The 22,190-nt window shown below is 37.3% G+C and overlaps 1 protein-coding gene across 1 annotated transcript in view; it reads left to right on the top strand.

The window, feature by feature from the left end:
- Nucleotides 1-22,190, top strand: part of cntfr (ciliary neurotrophic factor receptor) — a 237,366-nt gene that overhangs the window by 113,656 nt on the left and 101,520 nt on the right. The window contains exon 4 of the mRNA XM_085413595.1: nucleotides 11,798-12,031. Within this exon, the coding sequence (XP_085269721.1) occupies nucleotides 11,798-12,031 (234 nt within the window). The remainder of the gene's footprint in view (nucleotides 1-11,797; nucleotides 12,032-22,190) is intronic.

Below are 22,190 nucleotides of genomic sequence, written 5' to 3'. Positions count from 1 at the left end.
TGTCTCTGTTATGAACGACATGTACCCACTGATTAAAGTCTTGGTGTAAAACTGCCCTGATGGAAGTATTGTCTTGCTGGATGGAAAGTGTCACAAGGAGTCAGTGAACGGCTTAGGAAGTATGAAAATGATGCTATGATAAAAATCTATCTATCTCAATCTAACTTAACATTTAATGGAGAATTTGGACTGATGTGTTTGACGTAATTCAAAATTAAGAACAAATATAGTTATGCCATTTGAAGAAATGACGTAGATCATTCGGAGGAGTTAAACACGTAGAATCAAAGCCAAAGTGCACTGAAGCTCTTCTGGCCCCATGGTGGCCCAAAATCTTGTGTGCTTTTTTTTCATTCTTTTTTTTCCCACTTAATCCAAAAAAGAAGAAGTTAAATGTATACGTCAAATAGAAGAAGGTGCATTTAAGCGATAACTCCACCTAGGGCTGGGCGATATATCGAGTTTTTTAAAAATATCGATATATTTTCATACGAGATATAAGATGTGACAATATCGTTTATATCGATATAGTCTATGTTACGTTATAATTATACTTGTGGAGCCGCAGGTTTGCCTCTCTTTCGTCCACTTTTGTCTCTACGCAACGTTACTCGGCCTCGCCTCTCCTTCACTGAACACAACTCCCCCTCCCCCATAGCTTCACCTGCAGGCAATGACAAGATGAAAGCGGAAAATCTCCGTTAGCGAGCTAACCGCGCTAACGAGCTAACCGCGCTAACGACATGCAGCCCGGAGGGGCTGCACGGCCTAAAATCCTTTCATTTTCTCAAAAATCGACAGTGCGCCTTATGTATGAATTCTGGTTGTGCTTACTGACCGCGAACCGATTTTATGTGGAACACAGCGCTCAGCAATCTGTCAAAAAATGTTTTAATATGACTTTGCTAAGCTACGGAGCTGCACCGCTTGATGTCGGAGGATTACGGCTACCGAGGAGGAGCCTCGCGGAGTGATACGTACTGTGTGTGTATAAGGACCACAAATGGCACCTGTTCAGAGACGTGGTGCAGCTGTGAAATCTGTCTCTTTGTTATTACGCTCAGCGTCTATTAGTTTACATTTTGACTGCACAATTGTGAGCTTTTTGTTATGCACAAAAACAACATTTTCTTTTATTTATGGACCATGATTATTTAATAAATGCTGATAGTTTATTTTTGAGTAATTTCTTCATGTACATCTACGCTGTATGTAAATAAAAGTGCCCGTGTGACATCTGGGACACAGTGTGACTAAGAACTCTCTTTTTGTTCTTAACTTATGGCTTTAAAAAAAAAAAAATCGAGATATATATATTATATCGCCATCCAGCTAAAAAATATCGAGATATGAATTTTGGGTCATATCGCCCAGCCCTAACTCCACCTGTATAAAGTAAAAACAAAGAAACAAAAAAATTGACAGCTCTCAATTTTCTCTCACCACTCAATTTTTTTTCTTTCTCTACCGCAAAACCTACAGATGTTTCTGATCAAAGCAGTGTTATCCAGCTGTCTCTCCCCTCAACCCCCCACCCCATCCCTGAAGCCAATTCTCAGGAATCTTTCTCCCATTCCTCATTTCATGACCTCTCTAATCCAGGCTTGTAAAATATTAACTGCCCTACTCAGTCTCAACAATTCATCCTCCCTCTTGTGCTGTACCCCTTTCCATCTAACATCTCTCTACTCACCACCTCCCATTCCATCTCTCTTTCCCTGCACTTCCTCTCCTTTTTTACACACCCCACTTATTCTCTCTGGCTCCCAAGTTCCTCTCAGAACATAACCGTCTAAAACGTGAAGTATCAATTAACCCGGTTGCCTGCAAATCTTCCTGTCTTCTCCAGTGGATTTGGCAAGCCGGATGATGGGCAATGAACAGACTGACACACATAAACACTCAGACACTCTACGTTTACTTGTGCAGTGGGGCCAAGATAAGATGGCAGGAAACAGGAAGTGGATTTATTTGAGCATTGGTGCCCTGACTCATAGACAGACATGCACAGAAAACACGCATACACACTCACATACAAACACTTACACAGCTGCAGCTGCCTCAGTGTTCACATAAAAGGAGAGGCAAATGCAGAGAGAGCGAGTGAATGTTAAGCTCTCCGTGGGAAAGAGAGACAGGAGAGGATAAAGTGATAACTTCATTCCAAGATGTTTGCGGAGGAAGTGTAAGTGTGAGAGCGTGTCTGTGGGTGCAGAAGTTGCATGTTCATGCATACTTGTGTAGAAGTGTGGCCTGTATGCATCTGTGAGAAAAGTACACATAGGTCTGTATCAACAGTACATCTGTATCAGTGCATTAATATGTGCATGACCGTGAAAGTGCCAACAGCAGTTTATTGCTGATAGTTATTATGTCATACAGCAGTTAATCAGATCTCTCTTTTATAAATTGCCAGGAGGATTTAGCATTTTGCTGCGTCATACCTCACAAAACATCTGAGGACCCTGCCTAACCAGCTGTGCCACATGCTGACTGAGGCAAGAAGATTTCAGTGGGCCTGTGAAAATGATTAGAAAACAGTATCTGCAGATGCAGAATACTGTATACAACTGTGATAAAAAAAAATTAACATACATCGTAATTTTGAGCTTTAATGATTTCTTTGAACTTCCACTATTAGTGATATATGTGACAAAGTCTGAAGGGAAGTAATTTTTTTTTATTCCTTCCTTTAATTTGCAGTATTTGCAGTGTGTTTTTGATATAATCTGCGGAGAGTGTTCGTAGTTAAAATAAAATCCTGCGGCTTATTTGCACTGCAAATAAACAATTTTGTGGCAGACTTTGCAAAGCTGCTATCACTGTCAGCTTTGCAGACAGTGATAGCAACCTTGAGAGTAATTTTGTAAATAAACATGCTGTAAAGCCAAAAGTATTGCGAGTTTACTTCCAGTTTTGAAATGTGTTAGCCTTTCATTTGCCCTGTTCTCATTACAAAACATTTTTAGACACAAGGGTGTCTGTGCTAAGAGGAAATGCGATATCACATTCACTTAAAGCGAATGTGAAAAGAAAACTTGTGTCTGCAATGATTTTTTGTTTGGCTGTTTCAGCTTTAGAGCTTTTTCCACATAGAAAAATTAGACTTTTTGCACTATTGAACATTATTTGCAAAGAAATAAGAACTCTGTGGCTTGAGGCTGTGTAATAATATGAAATAATTTTGGAAATGATTTTGAAAGCTCAGAGCCTGAGCTCACAAGGGTCCAATACAAAGACAAGTGAAGGCCAAAAGTGGAGGAGGGGTGGTGGATCAGAGGGCCCTGAGCAACAGCCCAATCAGACATGAATAACCCATGTGTGAAATCATAAATAATTTACTGCGTATGCTTACTCTACCTGTCAGGACTAAACTTAGTAATTTACTGTTTATCTAACATACAACAGTATAATAAGTTTAAAGAAACTCAGTGAAGCTGATTCTAATAAAATATAGGAAACTAGAAGACTTTTTTAAATGGTGGTTACATATTTTCATTTTCATTCCTGACCCTGTGTTATGTCAGATTTTACTAGTTTATAGTGAAAACATATATACATCTTGTAAAATCTGTCTAAAAATGTAGCAACAACACTGATGAAAAAAAGCTTGTAAAATTGAATATGAAATGTTTATTCAAGAACACGCGCTGGCAAGTCAGCAGAGATTTTTAAGCAAATCCGAGCTTCTGTCAAATATACTAGTTTTCAAGATTTCCTTTTCAGTTAATGTGAAATTGCAGAAGAAGGAAAAAAAAGTCTTTCTATTCTGAAAATAAGATCGATACTCACTATTCTTCCAATCACTGTTCAGCTGTGTGCATTTTATTTCTCTATATCAGTAGAATTGGCCCAGGCTGCATCAGCATGTGCAGCCACCGACTGAAAAAAATTGATCTTTTCAACCTAAACTGATAATTCTCCTGGGCTCTATCTCTGTGTGTCAGCCAATCCAACATTTTACTGTTGGACTTTCAAAAGGCATGGCTCCCCTTAGGCATACAAATGTGATTCACTGATAAATGTTTTAGTGAGTTACAGCCTGACTGGAAAGTGACAGAGTCACACAGTCTGATATGTACATGGCAATAAATCGACAAAGAGGGCTGTGTGTACATGGAGAACTGCACATTGTCACGGAAAAATACAGCATGCAAGTGTGCATTGTTGCGGACACACAAACACAGAGAATATAAGTCTTTGGGATGGTAAATCAGAATGCCAACGCTGAACTTCAATTTCATTTCACGCCGTTGCTGTGCAGTCACATCATAACTTACAGCTGGTTGCTCACAGACACACACTTTAAAAACACACATGTGTGCACAAGTGAAGTCACAGACACACACTGATAAGGAATCATCCTCATATATGACAACAACAACAACAACAAACTTTATTTATATAGCACATTTAAAAACCAGTGGTGTACCAAAGTGCTTAACATACAAAAGAGTAAGATGAAGTAACAGGGAGGATGAAGGCTATAGCAAAGAACCAGCATGGTAGCATGTTAAATGGCATTAAAACACAGAGGCAAAAGAAATGCATATAAAAGCATAAAAGAACAAAATATATAAAGGATAAAAAAGTCAAAAGATGTGTAATGAAATGCTAACATACACACACATGCTTACATAGTTGGTTCACCACAATCAAAATTCATCAGTATTCCAATCTAGTCAAAAGGGTGTTCATGATAGTTTAATGGCTTGTAGCCTTGGTTACAACATAAATCTGTGCATATGAGTCTGTGACAAGGTCAAACTGTGAGAATTTGTGTGTCCAATTTGTGTGTCCAATATGGCTGCTGCTCCACCAGCTCAGAGAATATACCAAACTGACTTCACTGCAAAGAGTGTATATCTTACTAACCCTTTTCCATACCATGTAAGCTGATCAACATTGTTTTTGAAACACTTTAAACTAACTAACTACAAATGTGTTCTAATTAAAACCAGATTTTTAAAGTTGTACTTTTAAGTTTTATGCCATATGTGAACTATTGCAAGTCTTTTACAGCACTAGTTCAGTTTAGCCTATAACCTCTGAACTACATTTGCAAAATTATATCATTTGAAACCCTTTTCCAGCTCAGAAAACCCGATGAGAAGTTTATCCTCTAAGTCAATGGCTGCACTTCATCCAAAGACATTTGACAGCAGAGTATTAGAAAGGTATAACACTGGAACTTTATATTTGAACAAGTAATTCTAGCCATGTTTAATCAGCTAATCAAACAGCACGGCTGCTCTTACTCACAAATATCCTCAGCGGCACAAGTCTAATGATAATTTGCCTTTAACTGATCTTTCTGGTCAAATAATTATTAATCACGGTCTAAGGAATGAAGACAATGAAGACAAGAATTGAAAAGGTGTCATTGCATTTCACATAAAGCAAACAATACAACACTGAGTCTTTGTGTGTCTTTGACTTTTTTCCCATAAAATGTAAATTTTTTTCTTCCAATAGTCTTAACTACATTTGTGCTTGCTTTAACCTTGGCCTGAACTACTGTATTTGAACACTGTTTGTGTGTATGTGTGTGTGTGCATCCCAAGTGTATAATCTTATATGAGGTCAATTTTTTCATGATTACTGTGTGTATGAACTAGGATTGTGGTATGGCAGTTTCATGCATAGCAACATTGGAAACACAAGCAGATACTTATGATTACAGTTTTTTACAGACGCTAGGACACATATATCAATACTTAGGTCACTTTTGCAAAACTCTTCACACAATTCTCCTAACTGACCGTCAGCTTGGCAAAGCAGTTCATTTCACATTCAAAATGCACTACAACTACCAAAACACTTTATTCAGGTCTCAAATAAACTCATTCTTCCAGAACACTAGCAAAGGTTGACAGCCAACAAACACACTTTGTCACCCACAAAACAATGACCTAAAAAACACTAACAACATGTAGCATGACACAGTGTTTCCTTGTGTAAAACAAGGACACATCTCCGTTTATAATTTCAATATATGTTACTGGAATGAATCAGACATCATGCAAAATTCGTTAATATTTGTTTATGTATTTTTATTTTTTTGCACTAAGTAATCCCAAAATACAAGAATTTGTATACACACCATCCACTGATACACATACAATAGTAATGCTATTCTACTCGGTCTCCTCCATTTGGCCACAGGTTCTCATCCACATCACATCTTATGTCATCTAGGGCAACACACCTAGGAAATAATCTTCTGGCATGCCAGAATTGAAGGAGTTGAACAATTGAAGGAGTAACACCTGTGTAGATGTTCATCTACAATGAGAATAAGCTGTGGCTGGTTAAACTGCATTGTTAGATTTAAAATATGTTTCAATAAAATATTGCCGTTGGATTTTGCTGTCTTTTCAAGTTTTGCATTGTGTTATTGTTTTGACCATGAGTTTAACAGTTTTGAAAACAGTATGTAAGCACATGCAAAATGTCCTGTACGTACAAAGATTTTTGGCAGTTGTTGTGTCTGAGTGAGAAGATGATTCATGAAATTTGAGAGATGTAGTCATTGAATGCATTTTGTGCCAAAACAATGATAACTGATCCTCAGTTTAGCCCACATAGACTTCTGTTGTGCTCACTGTGTGAGGAGTTTTGCAAACGTGACCTAAGTATTGAGAAATGTGTCCTAGCGTCTGTAAAAAACTGTAAACATTAGCAGTTTCATGATCATTGATGTGCATGTATTACCTTAAATGTTGTGATAGAATGCAAAGCTGTGCATATATATCTTCTTTACTTCTGAACTGCATGTTAGATTTAAAATACATTTAAAAGTAACAAATTAATTCCCTTAAGAATCGTTGTAATTTACAATAATGAAATAATTCTATATGTACTATATTTTCTTAAACATTTATTGTGTTAGAATCCTAGTGTTATGCACTTGCCGTTGCACAAGTTTCTGTACACATGCTAATGTACATGTATATACATCACTATAAGTTAATCTGCCTGTGTTTGTTTATGTGGGCTCGTTGCTTAGTAAACAGCTCATGGAGTTAGATGTACAGCCAGTTGCTTTTTGGGTTTCTCTGAATGGTCTTGTTTTTCTTTAAATAGCCCCTGGACAGCAATACTGGATTGTCTTGCAGGTCTTAGCCAAAATATGACATTATGCTGGCTCTTTATCGTTAAATCGTAATATACTGAAAACATCATAGGACTGCATAAGAACTGCAATGCCCTCAGTGCCCACATTTAATGCAAAGTTCAAGTTTCCTGGCAAGAAAAAAAATGTTGAGAAACTAGCCTTCCCTTGGGCCCTGATGGTGTGGTGTACGTGCGGGTGCACACACATTGAAAGAAACTTACCACATTACATTTTCAAGCATTTCAAATGTAATATATGTGGTATTTTTTTAAAACCCTGAACTTGTGACTTGAATTATGCATTCACTGTTTTGTTTGTTTTACTTTTAAGCTGTGGTGTAACTTTTTTTTTAGGTTGCGCTTAATGTTTGTGTTGTTGGTGGTAAGCATGAAAAATAGCAGATGAAATGACATTAAATCATGAATATAATGCTAGCAGCATGCCATTGACGTGGTTCATTTTTGGACTCTGGTGTTTCAACTTGAAAGGAGAGAAAACAAAAAAAAACTCGCACTAATATAATTCATCAGATTGAATCCTGTTTTTAGTTCCAAAATTGCGTACTTTTGGTTGCTAGATGAGAGGTTTTGGAGGTAGTCAATAAATGATCTTTTCTTAAGGCTCCAGGGTAGTTATAAGCTCTGTATATACTTAGGCAGTCTCAACTGGCTTCAAACCAAATGAAAAGAATAATAAGTAAAATTAGTAACACTAAATCTTTGTGAAGGACATTTGTGGTTCATATTCTCATTTAGCAGAGAAAACCAGTGTTCTACCACTGCGTAAAGTGCCCTGTCTATTACCAAGAGAACAATAGCACTTGAGTTGAATGCCATTATGGTTATTAGCCCTGCTTGTCTAGATGGTCATGAGGCATGAGGACATTATGCAGGGCAGTCTACGTATACGCGAGTGAGTACATGATTGTAATCATAAGTATCTGCTTGTGTTTCCACTGTTGCTATAAGGTGTATTATGCATGAGTGGCATGTTAGAAGACTACTGATCACTGATATACCATGAATGAATACTGAAGTTTCAACACAATTCATATGGCATGTAAGTGAGCAGCATCAAGGTCAGAGGGAGCGAAAGTAATGGAGAGGAGAGAGCAAAAGATGAGCAATGAGATATACAGAGGGGGGACAAGATAAGAGAGACACAGTGAGAATAACTCTCAGAAGGATAAACAAAAGCAGACACAGAGGTAACAGCAAGCATCCCTACAGCAGATAGTAGTACTACAGCATGGAGGGCTCACGGACATTATCATATGTTGATTTTTGGTATATTAAGACTCCATAAGACCATTTTATCTGTGCAACTGGAGCTTGTATGACTGAAGGACGAAGCTGAAAATCCTGATAAAGTTAATTCTCTGGTGCCATAAACTACACAAGTTATCCAAACTGTTCAAGTGGATTAAATGTAACTTCAGTAATACGAATTCACACTTGATTTAATACCACATTGAACATTTTTAATCCTTAAATATTTAGCAGAACACTCTGTGTTTATCAGCCCCCAGCTGAGAATAGTCAGTAGTTATAACTGTACCAGCTGAGGACGTCTTTAACTCTGTCTCGGAATCTGTGACTTCTTGATGAGTGGGAAGTATAGCGACACAAAGCAACGAGGAGAAAAATCTTTCGGGTTATCTGAATAAGTTTAACTAAGACGAATCAACAGGAATCAACAGCTTGAATGCACTGAGCCCAGAAAATATAATTCTGGTACACACTGGACACTGTTTGTGAATCATCATCAGCTAACAGGACAAGTTGAAGTTCAAAGCAGGTCATTGATACAGGCAGATGGGGGGGAGTGACACATAGACAAGGGTGGAGGATGAACGATAAAGATAGAGACTGACACAGAGAGTGAGAGGAGAGGAGGAGAGTGTTGATAGGACAGAAGAAAGACAAGGAGAAGTGAGAGGACAAAATGAAATGGAGAGAGATGGAGAGGGAGCAAAGGCGAAAGATGTGACTGGATATTTGAAAGGACTGAGGCAGTGAGAAGGTGATGTAACCTGAGAAGATACAAAGGATTGGATGGGGCATTGAGGGGGACAGGAGAGGTTAAAGAATCATTGCTGTACATAGACGGGTACTGACCTTCACAAAAACAAGAAATGCTAAGTGCAAAAACTTTGTAAGGGGTAAGCTCTCACCAGGGACTTCATTTTCCTTTCAGCTACTAATAAAAACTTCTTTCTGATTAAATCAGTTGGATGACATTCATGACTTTCCACTTCTATTCTATTAACAACTCAGTGTCAGTGTTCAAATCAGTTTTGAAATGACTTCTGTGCCTTTGATAAGTAAGAATTACTATTACAAGTTACCAGTAATCACACAATATATTCTGCAGTTAGTTGGTTTGAAAGCGCAATGAATGACCACTGACTTAAAATTCAAGGTCTCTTCTCTTCTCTTCTCTTCCTTGTCACATGAAGCAGGGCACCAGCATCATCATCAAAGCTAACATCAAAGTCAAACTTTAAGGTTTATGCTAAGATGCAAATAGCTTTTTATGTAAATAAAGTCACACAAACTTGTTCAAAGTAAGTTGACAGAGAAGGAGATCAAAGGAATTGGCATTTCTTGCCACTGACATGCATATGCACACACATTATTTGGCAAATTTGGAGGGCGAGCGTGGAGATGGCTCGGGCGGACAGCAGAAGAAAAAAATGATAATAGAAAAAAAAATGAAGATGGCATGAATCACAGAGAATTACAAAAAGAAAGGGTTAGTGAGGGGTAATGAACGGCGGAATGGAAGACGAAGAGAACAAACAGCGTTGGGTTAATGTTAATGGGGACAAGGATCTTGTCCCCATTAAATATAGATGGCTCTGTTATGGGACATGAAATATACATGAAACACTGGGTTGGCATCTGTATCAGCTGTGATAAGAAGCATGTCTGAGTAGATTGAGAGATGGAAGCTAGCTCAAGTGAAAAAAAGGCATTGTGGTGAGAAACAAAGGTGGGTGGGGAGAGACACACAAAGAAAAAGTCTAGGAAAGAGACATCAGACCAAGACAAGGATCTTGACAGCATTTGATCTACAGCCAGTAGAGGCAGCACGCCCAACCCCCCCCCCCTGTTCATAGAAGAGGGCTTTTACAGAGATGGAGATCAATATTTTATTGTTGTTTCTTGTTGTGCTGTTGATCCCCAGTGTTAAGTGTTAATCTGAGGTCTTCAGTCTCTGTGGTCGTGGCATGCCCCATGAGGCTTATCAACACAACAGGGCTACTAACCCCAGTGTTTGGCGAGAACACCCATTAGGCTCACATATAACCCCTAACCCTGGAGGTCACAGACCCAACTACTTTCCTGACTGGGCATTGCTGTTAGTTAACAGAAGGCTAAAGGCATCAACGAAAAGACACGTCAGAATCGACTTTCTCTTTCAAAATTTGATAGAAATAGTCAGAGAAAGTTGTTTGTGTTTATGGACATGATTTGTTTTGGGGTTTTATTTGTCAGTCCCCACATTTTTGAAATATATTTCAATTATAAATCACAATGTATTGTTTGTCTGTAGCAGAAATGTTGTCTTTTTTTTTTTTTTTTTTTTTACACGCTTTTTTTTTGTTTGTTTCTTTCCTGTCCCGTTTGGCTCTTTTGCCATCAGAATTATTGTCTAAAGGCAAAGAAAGATGCCCAACGGATTTACTTTACCAAGTTGACCATCCCAGCCTTGCCATAATGGTCCATTTGATTTGCCTTTTATTGTTTATTTTATTTTCACTTACTGACTTGACTGGAGGAAAGAAGGGGAGAAAGAAAGAGGGAAAGAGAAACAGCTGAGAAGAGGGACGGGGGAGAAGGGCAAAAGACAAAAACCAACAGAATGGGCAGAAAAAAAAAAGAAAAAGAAAATGCATATATCAATCACCTGGATCACCTGTTGAGAAAGAAAAAGAAAACAAGCAGAAGAGAACAAGAGTAATAGAATAAACAACATCACAATGATATATGGGAATATGACAGTAAATACTAAATATTAAACATTATTGTGCAGCACATAAGATCAACAGAACACAGTGTGCTTTGAGGTAGGAGCCAAAAAGGGTGTAGTTTGTGGGTGTGATCACCCGTGTGTACACCTGTGAGCATGGACGTGCTTGTTTTTGTTTTGTTTTTAAATGTTGTCAAGAGCTTTCTGCGGGGATGTGTCAGTCTGCCAAACAGGAAATTGAGCTGTGAAATAGCAACTGTTATATTTTTGCCCAAACCATCTTTTTCCAACCCTAACTAGGTAGTGTTTAATACCTAACTGGAACATTTTAAAATCATAATGCAACTGAGTTGTGAAAATCTGTCCCTTAAGGTTTCTGACGTGAGCAGCAAAATGATTCATGTTACTGCCAAAATTTTAAACTTTGTTCCATAAAGTAGAAAATATATTTTTTGTGTACACAAATAAACATATATGAAAGCGATTTAGAGAGAGAATTAGTGTCCAGAAACACACACACAGAAAAAATAACAAAAGAATAAGAATAGATTAATTGGAAGTGTGTTGAATCCTGAATTGGAAGTCTGTGTTCAGTTGCCAAGGGCCAACATGCACACAGGGCAGTAATTACACTGCACAGATATTTTAGTGGTTATTAACTGTTGCTATCCCCAGCACTTAATCATTGTCTCTGTCTCTTTTTAGCTGATAGGATCCAGTATGGACGAATAGGCAGTGATGTCACCATGCAGTGTGGCTCCCTGGACAATGATGCATCAGTATCATGGAAGATGAATGGGACATATGTGAAGGCCCAGCACAGTCTAGAAGGCCCCAGACTGATCCTGACTAACGTGTCCCTGAACCATACTGGACTCTACACTTGTTTTCAGAAGCAAGATGATGACAAACATGAAGCCATCTTTCTCCAAATTGGAAGTAAGTACAGTAGCTTACTTCCAATAGGACGGGCGCATTTGCCCTCTAAGTGTTAAGGATGAGACATGACACATTTTTAATCATCCCGAAGGGAAAGTGAGTGATTGCAGACATAAGATGGAAAGACAAAAGGTGAATAAAATAAGAAAGTAGTAAAATAAAATAAGCTACTCTTGATGCCATTGGGATGTCAACAAAAAACAAAAAGAAAAAAAACCCCAACAACATAGAAACAAGTATGACACTGCTGATAATTTCAAAAGTAATCTGATACAAATGTGATAAAAATAATGGCTATAGATGCCCTGCTTAGTCTTACTTCAGCTATGTTTAAGTAGCTTTCTGTGTAATGTAAAATTACTCAAGAAAGTAAAGTAACAAGATGGTAAAATGTACACATAAATGAGAATTGTGATGAATCCTAAAATATAAACTTCTTTAACACACGGTGAGTCTGTTACTATTTTTATCGTTGTTGAGGGCTGTCTCTTAACAAACTGAATTATGTCAATTAGCTTAACCTTATTAGCACTAGCTGTCATTAATGCTTATATTTTATGTCTCCATGGAAATTTGCCAGAGTTTTGTTGTTCCATTAAGAATTTATAACTAAATGTATGATACCATTCTTTCAATATAGAGCATCAAATAATGAAGAAACAAGTACATTTTATGTCTTTAACACATTTAAAACCAAATGACTTTGCATTACATTACTACTATTACTACTAATAATAATAATGATAATCAGTGCAAATAAAAAATCTGCTACATACATTCAAACCAACAACAACCCTAACCCTCCAACCACAATTCCAATTTCAGCTGCTTCCAAAGCTTGACAAAAAAAGGTCTAAATATGTGATCAGCTTAGACTGAAAGATAGTCACAGTCGATGCTTGTGATATCATTTGTGATATCATTCCAGTCTTAGTGGAATCACAGTAGAGGCCCTTTTGAAATAAGCTTTGAGTGCGGGATGGTCAGAGCTTATAAAACCTGCGACCATCCCTGCAATCAACTGTGTCTAAAGACTGAGGAATATTACTTAAGAAGCTGAATCCATTCTATTGACTAGTCACAGGATGTTATGACTGTTATGACTTTGTATTAACGACTGTGAGGGTCAACATACAGCTGGCTACCAAATTTCCAGATTCTTTTTGTTCCGTGCAAAGTGAGCACTTCAGCTAAATGACAATTTTAATAGTACGCTGTAATGTTTGAGGGGCTGTTTCATTCAAATTTTAAATGCCAATATAAAACTTGAATTGTTGTGATAACAATCTTTGCAGTAGATCTGCTGCCAGCTGACCAGTTCTTATGAATAGCTGTTAAAATTATATTTGGTCTATTTCCTGTTATGGTGTGCATAATCGTAATAATCATACGAAAAGTAAATGATGTCACTTTTAATGGACTGCCATGAGGGTTTGTGAGTTGGCATTGGCCTCATTTTAAATCCATTATTTTCATGGTGAAAGTTTTATGCACTTATTCTTTGCATAATAAGTGTATTGGATGGAGTGGTAAATGGCAAGACGATGACTTGAATGAAATTGCCTTTGTTATAAATTGCTTTATTGACTAAGCTGAACAGTTTATATGACAATGAAAAGAAGAACCCCAGAAGTAATTTCATTAGTTGGTCTCTATTTAAGTTAAACGTTAATCTTAGTACATGCTTTTTGTGTGGTATACTGGTATAGCTTACAGGATGTCCAAATATTTGAATGTTTATAAATGTTAATAATGATTTTAATGACAAGCGATTTCTCTAACCAGCAGATTAGCGTTCTGCCTTATTTATAATATATCACATAACTTATTCACAGTTATTATATTTATCATCCTCCATCCATTAGCTTGGCTGTTATTTTTGAATTCATCTGTCACTGCAGTTCTGCCTCATGACAGATTGAATGTCAATCTTAAATGACAGATCGAATAAAAACAATGTTCAGTCAACAGTGAATTATTATCTACTTACTGTAGTTAAAATAAAATAAAAAGCAGGGACATTATCTCTGCTGGGCAGTGTTTGTTCACATGAAAATGATCACTCTGTCTTCCCTCCTTTTCAGTCTGTTAGTAGTAAAAGGAATAGACAACATTTTAAGTTACATTTTTTACAGAAATCACACTTTAGCTGCAAGAAGGCTAGAGAGTGAAATTAAATATCTTCTTGGCATCAGTCACAGTAGGCTACTTCAGAACGGTGGCAAATTTTGATACACAGCACATGATTCATCACTCCAAGGGGGGGAATAGCCCATACAGCGTTCATCTTTCTGACACTCTTGTGTTATTGAGTCCACCACAACTCTATTTTTGAGAAAAGCAAATTGAAAGACAGGTCGACCGGTTCATTTATCTCATTTGTGCCAGGTGAAATGTTAAAATGTCTTTTGTGAATCATGCATACAAATAACCGATCCAAAAAAACAAACAAATAAAATAAATAAACACTCAACGGTTAAAGATATTTTTGAAAAAGCGGTCAGCTCACGTCCCCTTTAGCTAAACAGTAAACCATGCCAGTATGATTCCATCCACTTGTCAACAGAACCAATAGAGGCCAAACACACAACCCATCAAGATTTTATCCCAGTGCTGATGTTAAATGTTACATTTCCAAGCAAATGTTTGATGAATGAGACTATATGAGCGCATGACAGTTTGGTTAATCATATCAGCAGTGATGAATTACACAATGCTGAAGTAATACTGATTTAATGACTTTTATGTTATGGCAAATTATGTCAGCGGGGGGAATGATGCAATTCACAAACAGGCCAGGATATGTGTGTATGTTTAGGTATGTATAAAACAGAGAGAGAGAGAGCCTTAGACGGACAGATGGAAACAGTATCTGTGTACAAACACATGTGAAAGACTGGTGCTGCTTTTCTGCTATCAAAATGACACTTTGTGTGTGAGAGACAAACAGAGTTTTATTTTATTCATTCATCAAGGGTCAGATCCTACTTTGCTAACCTACTTTTAGCACTGAATCTAACTGTCTCAATAACAGTCTGTGATTTTATGACACGTTCAAGATACGTTGGGGTGGCAGCAACTGTAACTCCGCATTGCTAAATCTCTTCTGTCTGTGTTTTATTGTCTGTTATGACTGCGACTTTGTTTTCTGGCTACATTTTTTTTCATTATGTTAACTGCCACCTACAAAACTTTAAGTGTTGTGCAGCTACAGTGATAATGACATCATGACAGGCTACACTTGTTCTGATTACCATCATGATGGTAGTTTGATTTTATGCAGCGTTTATTACTTACACTGGGGGCTTGTTATGTTTCACACAGATAGAAGTGTTATCAGGAGAATAGCACAGAGCCATCTGTTTATGCTTTTTAGTTTTTCTCCTTCACTCTTTGTCTCTCAAACTTTTTTGATTATCTCTCATCTTTCTTATCTTGCCTTTCGTTATTCTTCATACGTATGTGTGCGTGTGTAAAGCAACCTTGTATGACGTCCTTATTTTCCCACTCTTTCTAGCATCCATCTATCTACGCCGGCTTTTTCATTTGTGTTAGGCAGCATCGCTTGGCTTTGTGTTTACACTGGTTTGCATTAGGAACACTAGTGTTATGCTATGTGTGTATGCGCGCTTGGTCCACCTTCACACCGAATTTATGGACTGTGTCAACATAATGTTAGCACAAGGAGACAGCACTTGTTTGTGTTGAGTTTCATGTGGAAATATAGTGCTGCTTTGATGTCTGTTTCTTTTCCCATTTGTATTATTTCACCACTGTATATAACTGTTAGTTTACATTCTCTCTGTTACTTTGTTTTAAAAACTGTCCATCTCCTCATCCACATGCATAAACAGAGAGACACACAAGGAAACTTCAGCACCCAAGTACTCAGTGACGTCTTTAGACTGTATCTTCAGAATAAGACGTGATGTTAACTGGTAAAGGGGGTAACATAAAGCTGGTAAAATAAAAAGTGACATATGGTTTAAAAAATACAATAGAAAATGAAAGAGTACACCCAGTAAAATTTCATTATAATTTAATTAGCAAGCGGTCATAAAACACTGAAGCGCTTGTGGGATAGTGCATCCTTTGCTGTCACAACAGTGAAGTTATTGCTGTCCTTCTCTTCTCTGGCTTTGTCCATTCTTGTATGTATTGCTGTTTTTCAATGACCGTCAGCTAAACAATTTATAGTATAGCAAGATGAGCTGCACCCAACCAGTTATTAAGCCTCCCAGCAAACACAGCATTAACAGCATAGCATCATATATCCAGCCACTCACCTGTCAGCTGCATTATACTGCTAGTGAGAACCAGCTGCACTTTATGCAAGTTTTAGACATAGTCTATGTGCAACTTGGTTATATCACAAAGAAATAACTTAAAGTTTACATCTTCTGCAAAAGGATGTTCCATGGTTAAAATTATCAGGGAGATGGAGGAAAGTACGGAAGGACCTTTTCTTTAGGGAAACATTTTACATATGATAGCATACAAGTCAATTTCACTGAAAGCTCTACTACATGATGATAACTCTTTGAAAAATGTTTGTATTGACTTAGTTCAGGTGTAACAACTAGATAAACTCATCTGTTCAATTGCAGTACTTAATGTACAGTGTGACGGTTAATTACTGAGGCTTATTTTGTAGGAAACATGAGTACCTGAGGAAAAAAGGTTTTATTTAACCCTCCACACTCCAACAGAATTCTACTAAAATGTTCTTGACAATTTTGAAGAAAAGGGAGAAACTGGTGAATATTGTAAACACTCATATTTAGCAAAAAAAAAAAAAAGCTTAAAGAATTTACAGAAATCTGCTTATTTATTCCTTATATTATTGAAATTATCTATTGCCAGCAGGATTACACATGTAAATCTTCCATCTGTGCCCAGCTAACAACTAGTCGGCTAAAACAACAACAAATTGTTTTAAGATAAAGTTAGACTCAAGTGTTTAGAAAGTCATACTGTGAGAGTCTGATGATGCTAGTTTTATTTCAGATAAAGTGTTATTGACAACAGCTAAGTCTTGTAAAAACAACCAACCTTACTGACAAAAAAGTTTGGGATATCCTCAACACTTCACAGACTCATCGATCAATGTCAGACTTCTTTCACAAAGTTTTATAGACTCAGATGCTACAGATGAACAGAAGCACTTGAGGTGACTTGGGAGTAAACATAAAAAAGAGGTTGTTATGGGATACAGAGGGTTAAATATACAGTGTAAAACATATATAATTTGTGAATGTAATCAAAGTTTTGAGTTTTTTTTTTTAAATTATTATTATTACCAGAAAAAGTTCACCGAAAAAAAATCATCCGACGAATGTAAACCACCTCTTCACCAAATACAGTGGCAATGAATAAATTCTGAATGATGGGCATTTAAGAGACTGACAGTCAGAAACCCCAGTTTGAAAACTGAGATGGACCACTTCTTCTTTCCTTCCATTTAGAGGTAACTTTTCTCAAAACTTTGAAATGATAATGATTATCACCTTAAGAACATGCAACACACGCATGAGTGTCTAAAAGCATTGTTGCTATTGACTCCCTGTTTTTAGAGCCCATAATTCAGCTACTCAGCCAGTATGCCACTCAGAAGGCCAGCTGAGACGATACAAAACCAGCCCCTGCCCGCAACCACTCCTCCGCTTCCATTACTGTAATGACAACATTTTAAACATGTACAATGAAGAAAAGCATTCATCTTGCAAGCAAGAATTGTGTCTGTATAGTAATGAATTTATACCACAAATCATCACACAAAAAAAGAGGGATCTAGGTTTGGCACCCATTCTCGTAAACAAATCCAGTTTGAGCTGCTCTCAGATCATAGCAATGACATTATGTAAACAGTTGCTTTTTTTTTCTTAATGCTACAAATTGCAACCGAAGTCTTAACCACTAGTGTTGGAGTATCGAGTTGATTTGTTTAACCCATGTGCATGTTGCTGTGTGAGTGTGGTTAGTGCTCAAAAACCATACTTGGAAGACCAGAAATGGAACAAAATATGCAGTCATTCTTTCCCTGCTTCTTAATTCCAAGTCCAGTCTATCCTTGCTCAATAAGGGGTGTGTAAATCACCATTTGAATTAGGCAGCAGGACACAGTACCATTCCATACTATTGGTGTGTCTTTTTTTTTAGTAGATGCAGTACTTGTATTTGTAGATGCAAATAGATATAACAACTAAAATGATATTTACTTATAGCTGTTTACTGTAGCTCTTGTTGTTGTCCCATCCAAAGAGTATAACTTTAGTATATTTAATATGAGTTTAATTAAGCTCACATGACACTTTTAGATGACACTTTTTGAATAAATAAGATAATGTATAGCACAAAATGTGACCAATGAAATGCCATACCACACACTGAGTGTTTTCAACCTCCTAATACAAGAAGGTGTGATTTCTGTCGTTAGAGTCATGTGCATCTCCATCCTCAGGCAACTTATTTCTACACAAACACACACAGACACACCATGAATTGATGTCTTATTCCTTTCCCTGGGTAGCTTGTTTTGGTGCGTAACCCCCCCACACACACACACATACACACACACGCACTCAAGGGACCTGTGCTACATTGCTGGGTAATGGAATTGTCTTGTCTCCTTGCAGACAGATCGCTACAGAGGAGGGTGAACCCATAAAGCTCCTCTGAGACTTCCTGTTTAACCAGGAAGTTGCCCCCACATGTAAGGGCACTGCAAGAACTACTTTTCTTCCTTTTTAATTACTCTCCTTGCGTGTCCCAGTATCCAGTCAATCATAGTCAATGGAATCATTGAGGATTCACACAAGCTTAGAATTTAATTCAATAGTCTAGCAAAAGCGCATGCTCTCTCATGTCATTTTTAAAAAAAAAATCTACAAGACCAGTTGCCACAGTCTGTCAAAACAGAGTAAAATTAGTACTTTTAAGGCAGTCAGTTTAAATACATGTTCAAAGAAATAGCATAATCTGATTCATATGTAAATCAGATTGCTTGGTTTGATTTTTTTTTGTAGTGTAGTCAATTGTATAGTATAAGTTCCTATATTGCGTGAAATGTTAGATATTTATCAATAGAATAAAAAAAATTACTTATGAAGAAAAGAGTTATCCTGTCTTCACAACATTATTTTATTTATAAAGTATGGGAAAAAGTTTTAGTACAGAGATCTGACCAAAGTCTGCAGTGCCACCAAGTGTTTTGAGTAAATCCAATAATTTCTGCTGCAGGATTAGTGTTGTAGCTGACTCCTGGAGTAAAAACAACTCTTTCCTTTAGGAAACAGTGAAAAACAAAAGCACACGCTAGGAGAGGCTTAATGAGATAATCATACAGATAAGAGTTATTTATCCACATCTTAGTTACCTCCCTTACAATATTAATCGTGACCATCATTGTCTTCTTTCTGTCTTTTTACTCCAGTTTGTCCTCTGTTGTTCCGCTCTACATCGCAAATTTCTCCCTGCACCATTTTTTGCTCTACTTGCAGGACAACAGTAATTCCCATCAGTTTATTGTAGCAGAAAACCATAACAAATGGGAAAATGGCCCTGGCTTAAGAAGTCAAATGGAAGTGAATACATGTATGTGTATGAAATAGTGTGTGCATTCTTTCACTCTCACACACACTACATTCTTCTTTCACACACATATATTTTCACTCTCACATAGTTTTATTAAAATTTTTATGTTTAGATATTTTTATTCTCATGTTTACACATATTTAACACACATTGCAATATTGTGCTCTCTTATACATGTATTTTAATGTACATATTTACAAATTTTCACTCTAACATACATGCATTTTCATTTATGCATTCCTACATGTTGCGCTCATTTACATGCATTCAATATGCATTTAATCTCACAAATAATATATGTATGTAAGAAGAGAATGCATACATGTCTGAAGAAAATATATGTATGCAAGAGAATAATGTATGTGAATGAAGGAGTTTAATGGAAACGGAAGGCTGGGTGTCTGTACCGCTGTAATTGGCTGAGAAGCACGCGCAGGTCACTATCAAGTGTCTGACAGCCTGGAGGGGGGAGAAGAAACTCCAGTTCTTCAGCAAGTTATCTACGGCGTCATGTTTGTGCCACTATTCTGAGGGCACGTAAAAAAAATTTGAGCGCAAGTAAAAAAAAGTTTGCAGGTGCAAGTGTTGCATTTTGAGGAGAAATTTATTTTGAGCGAAGAAAACTAAAATTTGAGTGAACAAAATTCATTGCTGTGTGCAAAAAATGTATTTCAGTGTTTGCTATTATCCACACACACACACTCAATAGCAGCCCCTCTCGCTCAGTTTTTGTATTTGCGCTCGCTCGCAATGTGTTGCTCGTGCGTGTTCAACTCTTTCTGTACGCCTTTATATTTGTGCCACAAAACCAGCCAATCACAGACTTGGATGCAAAGATATCTGATTGGCTGTTCTGGTCTCCAATCAGCTTGAAATGACGAAATGCAATATCCCAGAATCCATTTCATCCAAAACTCAAACGAGGCAGTGGCGGAGGAACACAGAGTGGCGGAGTTTGAAATATTACTCTTTCTGGGTCACAAAATAAACTTTTAAGATATTTTCATGCGAGAATGGTCATGTGTAAACTTCGAATACCTGCTCGATTCATCAAGACATCACATATTTCCATAAGTGCTCTAACGTTTTCGGAGATGCCTTACATTTAGTCTGTGTCAGACTGAGGATAATGTTTTCTGAAGTTAGAGTAGAAAAGAGTACATGTAGACAAATACACATCATTGTAGACATAATATTGGCATAATATTTTAATATCCCACCTCCACGGTTGTGGCCATTCATGGTTCACCCATGAAGCAATTTTTTTTCTTCCTCATATCTTAACATTTTGCCCCAATCCTGTTTTTTTTTTTTTATCTCATTCTTGTCTTTCTCTTTCTCTCACTAATCCTCTTACACCGCGCCTAGTCTGTCCCATTTCACCTATTGCTTTGTCTTTTCCTTTTCATCTTTGTCCATGCGTTTCAGTCTGTATAACTTTTTACTAAAAGTCTCACACTTTTCTCACACTTTTTCCCATCTTAATGTTTACTATTAAGACCAGAAGAAGTGTATAGTATGTAGTACATTAGTCAGTATACATGTATATCTACAGCCCACAATATCTTAGTACTACTGAATTTGAATCTGTATAAATTTTTTCTCCCTAAGTGAAGACTGGTATTTAGAAATCTGGCTGCCTGATGGGCTTAATTAGCACTGGGGTTTGTTACAAATAGTGAGGTATTTTAAGGACATTCACAGTAATGTCCTTAAAATACCTCTGAGTTGTCAGAGCACCGTATTATTTTGGTCGTCTGGGTGATTGCATCGGAACTTCTTTGGCATTTTGGATCTGCTTGGTCTGCCAAAGCGTTTAATGTAAAGTGACATCCACCTGAATACTTACAGGTTTCTCAGCAAAGCATTTTATTGAAATGAGATGTGAGAAAGTTAGTGTTGATTCTTCACAGAAATGCAACTAAAATTACAAGATCAGTGCCTTTAGAAATGGCAAATTTGGTGTTACAAGTATACAAGTGAGTTTTGTCACGAACAACAATGCTCAGCCAAGAGCATGGTTGTAAGAGTCCTACATCCGTTTCACAAACATGAGACTCATTGTTTTGCTTCTGGTAGCATAGCAACTAGGGCATCACTTCTAGTCTCCTAAAATTCTGCTCCTTGGCCCTATTAAATTTCCAATGCTCCAGCTTCGTTCCACTTGCATGCTCTGCATGAAAAAACACCATGAAGTATATCGGGTAATTGGCAGTGTGCTATTGGTGCTGCCATGCCTGCCCTAAACGTTTTTTTCTCCCCCTTTTGCCAGCCTCACACCTTCTCCAACATTCTCTGGTCAATCTTGAAATGGATTGATGGATATATTCTTATGATTAAATTTTGATTTTTCATCACTTCCTCCATCTACACAGTCAGAGTTAACTTGTCCCTTCACTGACTCTTTCTCATACTCTTTCTCATTTCTTCCCTTTACTCCTGTCCTCCTCTTCCCCCAACTTAATCTTGCCCTCCTTTGTCTTTTTTCTTTCTGTCTCTCCTTCAGAGCCTTGATTTTTTTTTAAATTACTAATCTTTGTAGGAGCCAGTCCATTAATTTTTGGTT

This window comes from Rhamphochromis longiceps, linkage group LG7 (assembly GCF_057381845.1).
Source record: "Rhamphochromis longiceps isolate RC_006_pf linkage group LG7, R_longiceps_female_GT1.1, whole genome shotgun sequence".
NCBI classification, from domain to species: Eukaryota; Metazoa; Chordata; class Actinopteri; order Cichliformes; family Cichlidae; genus Rhamphochromis; species Rhamphochromis longiceps.
Note: the sequence above shows the minus strand (reverse complement) of the source record. Positions and strands in the feature narration are given on the sequence as shown.